The 10147-nt window shown below is 40.2% G+C and overlaps 1 protein-coding gene across 5 annotated transcripts in view; it reads left to right on the top strand.

Annotated features, from left to right (window-relative positions):
- The window catches only part of dgki (diacylglycerol kinase, iota), a 52265-nt gene that overhangs the window by 39291 nt on the left and 2827 nt on the right, over nt 1-10147 (top strand). For 3 of the 5 annotated variants that reach the window (XM_058624811.1, XM_058624810.1, XM_058624809.1), the window contains exons 16-33: nt 30-85; nt 631-693; nt 1441-1514; nt 1602-1713; nt 1811-1897; nt 2122-2234; nt 3137-3199; nt 4541-4641; nt 5829-5908; nt 6174-6218; nt 6733-6802; nt 7128-7168; nt 7252-7376; nt 7584-7609; nt 8405-8442; nt 8562-8682; nt 9088-9124; nt 9260-9359. In XM_058624811.1, the coding sequence (XP_058480794.1) occupies nt 30-85; nt 631-693; nt 1441-1514; nt 1602-1713; nt 1811-1897; nt 2122-2234; nt 3137-3199; nt 4541-4641; nt 5829-5908; nt 6174-6218; nt 6733-6802; nt 7128-7168; nt 7252-7376; nt 7584-7609; nt 8405-8442; nt 8562-8682; nt 9088-9124; nt 9260-9359 (1352 nt within the window). The remainder of the gene's footprint in view (nt 1-29; nt 86-630; nt 694-1440; nt 1515-1601; nt 1714-1810; nt 1898-2121; nt 2235-3136; nt 3200-4540; nt 4642-5828; nt 5909-6173; nt 6219-6732; nt 6803-7127; nt 7169-7251; nt 7377-7583; nt 7610-8404; nt 8443-8561; nt 8683-9087; nt 9125-9259; nt 9360-10147) is intronic. The other 2 variants (XM_058624813.1, XM_058624812.1) reach the window with 1 other exon arrangement.

The raw sequence follows: 10147 nt of genomic DNA, 5'->3' as shown, positions 1-10147 counted from the left end.
TAATGTGTTCTCCTTCTGTTTCTCTCCAGAGGCAAATCCAGAGAAGTTTAACAGTCGCTTCCGCAACAAGATGTTCTATGCAGGAGTGAGTGTCCACACACACACACACACACACACACACATACACAAACATGCAGTACATAAGCAGGAATAAACCATGTGTATGAAACTTGATGTGAAAGTACTTTGTTTGTAAAGTACTTTCACTTTAAGTCACTTTACCACCTAGTGGGAAAACAAAATGAGCTAAAAAGTTGAAATTAAGAGATAAAAAGTCATAATTATGACTTTTTATCTCTTAATTATGACTTTTTGACTGCTTTGTTTTTTGGACTAATTATGACTGCTGTGGATCATTAAAAAAAAGACTTAAAAATGCGTTGAAAAATGAGTCTAAAATCTCAATATTTAACAGAGTATGGTTGTATAATTATCGATCAATAAAAAAAATCTATTGTTTTGCCTTATTTTTGGCATTAAAAGTCAAAGATTGAAGCACCAGTGTTTAAACCAATGAAGCATGAATCTGTGAAACGGTAGGAAGGAATGACGTGAGGTCTGTTTAATGAGTGAACTGTAATGAATGTAACGTAATTCTGCTTTTCTCTCTGTGTGTGTGTGTGTGTGTAGGCTGCGTTCTCAGATTTCCTCCAGAGAAGCTCCAGGGATTTGTCCAAGCACGTTAGAGTGGTGGTGAGTGTAAACACACACACACACGCACACACACACACACGCACGCACGCACGCACGCACGCACGCACGCACGCACGCACGCACGCACACACACACACACACACACACACACACACACTCTCTCTGGTATCGTTGTCCGTGTGGACATGTCTGTGTGATTAAACCGCCGTCCTTCAGCTGCCCGTCCATCACCCTTGTCGTTAAAGTGTCCTTCAGAGGGACAGAACCACAGACTGACCGCGACCTCTGACCTCCGTCGCTCAACACAAACCAACGTGCAGAAACAAAGCCACAAAAAAATCACCTGAATTGGCAGTTTGATCCAAAATGGCTGCCTTCCTGTTGGACTTAGGTGACAGGTCTTTTTCTCTAGGTCTCATCCTGATAGATTAGTTTGTCAAATGTGTCAAAGTCTCTGCAGAGGCGGCGTCTTCCTCCCTCTGGAGTCACTGTAAGCCAGCGGCTCTGCCGTGACCTTTCACCTGTATCACTTACAGTTTCAGCGAGAACGTGAAAACGTTTGAAACCGAGACTGAGAAGTGAGAAGTGAGGCGACGACGTGTAGCGACACGAAGGATGTGAGAGTGAAAAAATCAGCCGGAGCAGGAAAGTCCTGACGACGAGGCGTTTCTGGGGCCCCGTGTCCCGACTTGTTTCCGCGCCTGTGCAGGTTGTCGCAGGGTGCGTGAAAACCCAAAGTCCTGAAATGTCCTCTTCACGCTCTGTCCGTGTGTCTGTCGTCCTCAGTGTGACGGCACAGACCTGACGCCCAAGATCCAGGATCTAAAGTTCCAGTGCATCGTGTTTCTGAACATTCCCAGGTACGCGAGCGCACACAGACGCCGTATTTAACCCGTCGTGCTGTCTTTAATCCACATTGTTTTTGTGGTGTGTGTGTGTGTGTGTAGGTACTGTGCTGGCACCATGCCGTGGGGAAACACCGGCGACCACCGCGACTTTGAACCCCAGCGCCATGACGACGGCTGCATCGAGGTCATCGGCTTCACCATGGCGTCACTGGTGAGAGTTAACGCAAAGAGAAAAAGAAAAAGAAAAGAAATAAAGAGATGTAAAAGGCTGGCTGTGTGTGACTCTGCCTCTCCCGCTTGTCCACCAGGCGGCGCTGCAGGTTGGTGGTCATGGAGAGAGACTCCATCAGTGCAGGGAAGTCGTGTTAACTACCTTCAAGACCACACCTGTGCAGGTGAGTCCACACACACACAGTAATGTTATGAATCTGTGAGTTTGTACTTTGTTCGTCTGAGACCAGAACTGTCCAGGCTCAATTCAGTAAAAATGGAGCTGCGTGTGTGCAGGAACAGCAGCAGCAGCTCCAGTGTTTTTAGTCATTGTTTAGGGAACGTTTGATTTTCTTTGACTTCATGACAAAGGTTGTGTGTGTGTGTGTGTGTGTGTGTGTGTGTGTAGGTGGACGGTGAGCCGTGTCGCCTGGCCCCCTCCACTCTCCGCATCTCCCTCCGAAATCAGGCCAACATGGTCCAGAAGAGCAAGAGACGAACCTCAGTGCCCCTGCTCAACGAGTGAGTCACACACACACACACACACACTGACCTCTGACCTCTGACATCTGACCTTAACCTAACCTTAAAACGTGTCCTCACCTTAAAATGGAGTCATTTGTGTTCTGGGGACTTGATTTTTGTCCCCATGAGGAAGACAAGTCATGTGACTGTGAGCACATTTATGTCCCCACAACATGAGGAATACACACACACACACACACACACAGACACTGTCCAGCGTCCACATGACGAGACGACGTCCTCTTTGTCTCGTCATGTGGACAAAGACCACAGTCAGACAAACAGACCATGATGTGGTCCACTCACTGGTCTCCGTGGCGACAGTGTTGTGGTTGGTCCTGTGACGGACAGCTCGTTGTGAAGCTTTGTGTCTTTGATGTTGAAACTAACTCCTCCTCCGTCTTCAGATCTTCTGTCCATCTCTTTTTTAAAGTGTGGAAACTTTGTTTGTTTTTCTGCTTCATGTTTGTCTAAATTCACCTCTGTCCATCCTTCTCTCCTCCTCTCCTTGTCTCGCTCCCTTCATTCTTCTTCTAACCGCCTATGATCTGTTTCTGTTATTTATTTATTTTGCTGTTTATTTACCTTCTTTCTTCTCTTCTTTATTTCCTTTGTTTGCTTTTTCTCCTCCTTCCTTTTTTCTCCTCCCTCTCCCTCTTCCCTTTTTCCATTTCTCCTCGTATTCTCGTTTCCTTACCTTGTCTCCTCTCCCTGTAATCCCTTCTTCACTTAATTTTTTTTCTTCCCCATTCCTCCTCTTCTGTCCTCCCCCTTTTTCTTGTCTCCTTCTTACCTTGATTTCCTTTTCTTTCATCCTTATGTCTCCTTCTCTCCTCTCCTCACACTCCTTTCCTCCCCTCTCTCTCCTCCTCTGTGTGTGTGTGTGTGTGTGTGTGTAGTATTCAGAAGGTGTGTGCAGCTGATCTGCGCCGCCTCTCTGCTCCCCCCGACTCCTTCTCTGTGTAAGTACTTTAACCTCTGTCTGTCGCTCTCTGCGTCGAGCGGCCGCTTCCTGTCGTGTCTGTGTCCTTGTTCGTCGAATTAATGATAAAGTCAAAGTTAAAATCACTTTTCAAATAAATTTACTAACGATAAATGAAATAATCATCAATACTAATGAAGAAATAGCTGTGATTATTGTTGTAATAAAACAAGACATTATATTTAATTCGACATTTTTTTTTTCCCCCCCCTCAAAACAAAGAATGTGTTATTCCAATAAAATAGTTCCACCTGCAGTAACTGCAGTGACCACCAGTGGGCAGCAAAGATGTGTTATTTCATTTTGTGAATAGTTTTTTTTTTAAGTTTAACCACGTTCATAGACAGTGAAGTAAAGATGATTATTATTGTTATTAAATCAATTCTCCATGTCTTAAGTTCAGCCTTTTAAACACAATTATTATTGTAAGCATTTGTCGTGTCGTACGTTGTGAGTCTGTGTTGTGAGTGTGTGTGTGTGGCAGCACGCCGAAGCTTTTCTTCCTGTGCTTCAAATTTCCGACCTTTTGCTTTGTCTGTTTTGCATTGTCACGTTAGTGCTAGTGTTTCCCAAACTGTCGCGATGGCGACAAAATCGTAGCCGTATCTGTAACTCCTTTTGATGTTTAGTCAATTCATTAAAAAAATGTTTTATTGTTATTATAATAATAATAATAACAATAATAATATTGTTATTATTATTTAAAACATATAAAACGAGTAAAAGTTTTGGGAAAAATTAGTTTGGGGACCCAAATTTTTTTCCTGCGACCCATCTGAGGGTCCCGCCCCACAGCTTTGGGAATCACTGCTTTTCATGTTTTTTTGGGGTCATGGGAACAAACGTGGTGTTTATTTAATGCATCGTTTTATTTGATTTTCCTTCAAAGTTTCTGAAGAAGCACTTTATGACTGTGAATGACACGTGTTTTAACAGCTGCATGTTACTAATCCCACATGATGGGATTAAAAACCACACAAATGAATGAATGAATAAGGGGATTAAAAACTGTTGATGTGCAGCCACAGTTCATAAAATGCAAAGTTTGAAACTCAGACATTGAAGATAAATTCATTTTTAATCATTTACCAAGAATGAGAAATAATTCTATCTCTTAATAAAGAGACGGCAGCCATTTTGGACCACAATGGAGCATGTTTTGAGTTCTGAGTCGAGTTTACGACGTGTGGAAGCTCTGAGAATGTACGGTCAAATATCGTCATCAATCACGTGATCTGGTCCATGACGTGTGTGCATGTCTGTGTGTGTCCTCGCCGTTGTACTTTGTCTGAATTCATCTTTTTTGGGCTTTTTTTTTTAGTCCTCACGCAGTTCCAGATCGCCTCCGTCTGCGAGTGAATCGCATCGGCCTCCACGAGTACGACAGACTGCAGTACGACAAAGAGCGACTACGTGATATCTGTGAGTGCGTGTGACGTATGCCCATATTAGGAAGTCAAATATTTCCAACAGTTGACACTAAGACTATAAGAGTGTCTTATATCCTATAGGCAGTCTGATGAAATTATATATTTTTGGCACATTTTCACCAACTATATAAACACACCGTAGCTAAAAAACTACTCAAAATTTTGGGGAGGGTGCAAAACCCCAAAATTCTAAATAGTCGACTTCCTGTTGAGTTGAGGCCATGGTCACAGTTGACTTTTTTCTTCATCTTCTCACCTAGTTTCGGGAAATTTGGTGCAACTTAATTTTGGCGTGCACCAGCCACGTTTCACCTTAGGGGGCGCTTTAGAGCCCCGGTGCACTGCACAGGTCTGAGCCCTATGCCATTATCCCTCAAAAACGACTCCAAAGTCACAGATAAAGACTTATATATATATATATATATAGATATATATATATATATATATCTATATATATATATAATAATTCTTAACAGGATAGTTTATGGTTTTTTATTCACTTCCCTAACATCAGGAAAGAACTAATTTTAGCCGCTTAACAAAAGACTCGCCTCATAAAATCTCCGTCACCTGACGTCTGTGATGTCTCACTTTATTTCACCGCTAAACAGCCTTTGTTTCTCGTCTTCTCCTCGAAACCAAACCCCATAGAGAAAATCAGTGTTTTTTTTACGTCACGGCACACAGCAGTTGCTGATCCACTGCATGAGTGTCATTCTGCAACTCATGTGTTTGGAATCTTTCGTACTGTTTTACATCAGTGACACAAAGTGACCAAACAAGGCAGCGTCAGAGCAGCAGCTCCTGTGTCCCGTGAGCTTCAAATGCTGTTTTTCAATGGGGTTTGGTGCAGGGCGAGCGACATCTTTTACAAAGCTTCCAGCTGGAGGAGGATGAGGATGAGGCAGCAGCTTCCCCACGAGCAGAAAGCTTTAAAAAAAACAACAAAAAAAAAACACAAATTCCACTTTAAATGAGCTTTCCAGCCCATAATACCAAGCAGACATAGAGTGAACAGAACTATTTCCCCCAGGAGGTTTTTAAGACTAGAAGAAAGGAGTAAATATAAAGAGTTGTGAATCTGCTGGACAATGTTTTGTGTTTGTTTCTGCTGCCCCCAAGTGGCCAAAATCAAGCCACTGCGGGTTGAACTTATGTTTTTATTCCTTTTTTTTGCAGCCATTCCTGTCGGGATCGTGGTGGTGAGAGGAGACTGTGACCTGGAGACGTGCAGACTCTACATCGACCGATTACAAGAGGCGAGACTCCTCCCCCTCCTCCTTCATCCTCATCATCATCACTGTTATTGTTATTACTGCCATCTTCCTCCCTGTCTCTGTCTCTGTCTCTCGTCTTCATCATTATTTCATGAGGCAGGTGGCGCCGTCGCTCTGCTCTTAGTTATTCATGGAAACACGAGCCACTGCAGACTTCATCTCATGTCAGAAACTTTTTAACATCTGTGGATTTCATTTATTGATTGATTTATATTTTAATTGTAAATGCTTTGACTGTTCTCGCCAGGATTTACACCAGGCGCCATCTACTGGCCACAGAGTGCACTACCAGGTACCTGAAACCCCAGTTATATTTTGGGTATTTTATTTTAGGTCTTTTGAAATTTTTACAACATACTTAAATGTCGATTAAATCTCACATTTTTAAAAATGTACAATCCCAGATCAGATATATATATTTGTCTAAATAAAACATTTTAATGTGAAAAAATGTTTAATTTATGACCGTAAAAATGCTTGTGGAACTTCAAAATAAGTCGCTAGGACTGCATGTTGGTGAGGTAGACAAAATTTTCAAGGCCCTATTAACAATTTCCGTGTTCTTCTTCTGTAATAATTCCAATATTTGCGATACATTTTAGTTAAAAAAATGTACCATTGTCACACGTTTAGTAAAATCTTTTTAGACAACAATGTGGAAAGAACGTGTAAATATAGCTTATGTCTTGATGTTTTGTTTACTTATTCATTTTTCTAAAACATTTAAAATGGATGATAAGAAATAATGTGTTGTTTGACTTAATTATTTATTTTTTACTTACGATAAAAACGTGTTTTGTCTGCAGGACGAGAGCAGAGGTTTCCCCAGGACCAGCTCAGCGAGTCGACTCTCTCCAAACTGGAGCTTCTTGGACTGTGAGTGACTCTGAGACACAAATAAAAGACTTTGTAAAATCGTTTTACGTAGCTTTAAAATAAGACTTTCATAAGTTTAGGAGTTCAGGAAAGGGCCTTGTTTTATGGGCGGTGGCCATATTTCTACAAAAATTCTTTAAAAATGGTGTCTTCTAGTTGTTGTAGAGTTCCTACTTGTAAGTTCCTACTTGCCTAACTTCTCCTCTGGACTTGTTTTAGCATCACAATAAAGTTATTCAATATGTAAAAATTTTGTCAGTAATTGATACGAAATGATCCTTAAAATAATAAAAATACACTTAATGCGCGTGTTTCTGTTCCGCAGCGACGTCAGCTGATCGCTTTTATCGCATCGACAAGGCTCAGGTGAGTGTGATTATTAAAAAAACAACGTTAAATCATCGTTGTGTTGTTTTTTTATTTTTAAAAATGTTTTTTTTTTCCCTCAGGAGCATCTTCACTTTGTGACGGAGATTTGTCAGGACGAGGTTTTCATCCTGGACCACGAGACTCCTGTGGTGAACCAGGCCACGACGTCGGGGATGCCCGACCTGGTGGTGGAGCCCTCTGCTGGGTATGTGTGGTACTGACCTCAAAAAACCCAAAAACGCTTCTAAAAGAGAATCTACTGACTCTTAATTTACAGAGAAAATCTGTTTTGTCAACTACGTGTTATAAATAACACAAAAATCACAAATTAATATCTTTCCAATTGCTCAGGTGTCATTTTTCACTACTTTTCTAATCTAATCTAATTTAATTTTCCTGTCTTTTTTTACAGTACTCCGTTGACGCCAGATGAACAAGGTTATTATGATTATTGTTATTATGTTAATGATATTGATATTGATAATGATAATGATAATGATATTGATAATGATAATGATAATGATATTGATAATGATAATGATAATGATATTGATAATGATAATAATAATGATATTGATAATGATAATGATATTGATAATGATATTGATATTGATAATGATAATGATAATGATATTGATAATGATAATGATATTGATAATGATAATAATAATGATATTGATAATGATAATGATATTGATAATGATAATGATAATGATATTGATAATGATAATGATAATGATATTGATAATGATATTGATAATGATAATGATATTGATAATGATAATAATATTGATAATGATATTGATATTGATAATGATATTGATATTGGTAATGATAATGATATTATAATGATAATGATATTGATAATGATAATAATAATGATATTGATAATGATAATGATATTGATAATGATATTGATAATGATAATGATATTGATAATGATATTGATATTGATATTGATAATGATAATAATAATAATAATGATATTGATATTGATAATGATATTGATATTGATAATGATAATGGAAATTATAATGATAATAATAATGATATTGATATTGATATTGATATTGATATCTGGACTTTGACACAGATTCCAGAGCAGAACTGAGCTCTGTCATGGATCTGTTCACTCACTGATGAGATTAAAACGAGTGTGTTCACGGGCTGCTGTTTCCATGGAAACGTGAGACTTGATCGCTCCTGTCTGTCTCGTGTGTTCTGTGTTCACAGCTTTGTTGACGGCGGCGCGGTCTGGAGATCTGTCGATGGTGAGGAGCAGTGACACTACGCACACACACACACACACACTACACACACAGACTGTGAATCTGCTGCCCTGAAATGAGATCACAAAAAGAGTCTCAGGTTTGTTTAATCTGATCCACAGTTGTCCGAGTGTGTGCGTCGAGGCGTCAGCTTGTTGGTCAGAGACTCCGGCGGTTGTTCGGCGTTACACGTCGCCGCTCAGAATGGACAAGCGGACGTGGTCGGCTTCATCCTGCAGCAGGGTGAGGACACGAGGCAACACGCTGACGTTTGTGAACCAAACCCCATTGAGAAAATCAGCGCTTTTAGCTCGCGGAGGACACACTGCAGCTCCAGTGGGACGGAGGCAGCAGTGGGTCAACAACTCCTGTGTCACCGTGGTGTAGAAATGACCATTTTCTCTCTGGAGTTTGGTGTGGGAGAGTGAACGGTTTGTAAAGTGACACAAACGTGATGAATGCATTCTTAAGCTTGTGTAGATTTGATCAGGTCAGTGTCAAGTGTCAAACACGGTGTTTGAAACAAAGAAACACACTGACACACACGGCTGTGTGTTATTTAAGTTCATTTAATATTTTAGTTTACGACTGTAAAACAACACTTTCAAAATAAAAGCTCCTTTTATTTCTCTGTTTCTCCTCCTTCAGGCTCCAAAGTTCTCCTGGATCTAACAGACAGAGAGAAGTACGTTGTTGTTGTTGTTGTTCTGTTTTATCGTCAGCTTCCTCTTTGTTTGACGTCAGGGAAAGACTTCTCACTTTATTTGTGTGTGTGTGTGTGTGTGTGTGTGCGTGTGTGTGTGTGTGTGTGTGTGTGTAGAGGGGACACGGCATTGCACAAAGCCGCCTCTGAGAAGCAGCATGCAGTTTGTCGTTTGCTGGTTGAGGCTGGAGTGTCGCTCGAGAAAACCAACTTCCAGGTAAATGTACAACAAAACGCGCGCACACACACACACACACACACACACACACACACACACACACACACTGTCTACTCATTTTCCAGATGATTCATATTAGAAACCACCAACTGTCATTGTGGTTCCTGTGTGTGTGTGAGTGTCTTTCTACTGTAAAATAACATGTCTTATCTTGAACTGTGGACTAACTGAGAAACTGAAAATGTGCTGGAAAAAAACATTTAACACTAAAATATTCAAACATCAGTGAAATAATTAAAAAGAAATTAAAAAAAAAATATACAAGCAAACTATCAACTTTATGCTGACTCAGCATTCCCAACTAATAAGGAAAATGATGACTCAGCATTTCCAACTAGTAAAGAAAGTTGGCAAATGATGACTCAGCATTTCCAACTAATAAGGAGAATGATGTCTCAGCAATTCCAACGAGTAAAGAAAGACGCAAATGATGACTCAGCTTTTCCAATTCATTGGGAAAAATTATGACTCAGCATTTCCAACTAGTTAAGAAAGTAGGAAAATGATGACTCAGCATTTCCAACTAGTAAAGAAAGTAGGAAAATGATGGCTCAGCATTTCCGACTAGTAAAGAAAGTTGGCAAATGATGACTCAGCTTTTCCAACTAATAAGGAAAATGATGGCTCAGCATTTCCAACTAGTAAAGAAAGTCAGCAAATGATGACTCAGCTTTTCCAACTCATTGGGAAATTGATGACAAAGCATTCCCAACTAATAAGGAAAAAAAAGAAAATGGTGACTCAGCATTCCCAACTCATTAGGAAAA

The sequence above is a fragment of the Solea solea genome, chromosome 3, assembly GCF_958295425.1.
Source record: "Solea solea chromosome 3, fSolSol10.1, whole genome shotgun sequence".
NCBI classification, from domain to species: Eukaryota; Metazoa; Chordata; class Actinopteri; order Pleuronectiformes; family Soleidae; genus Solea; species Solea solea.
This window is presented reverse-complemented; position numbering and strand designations above follow the sequence as displayed.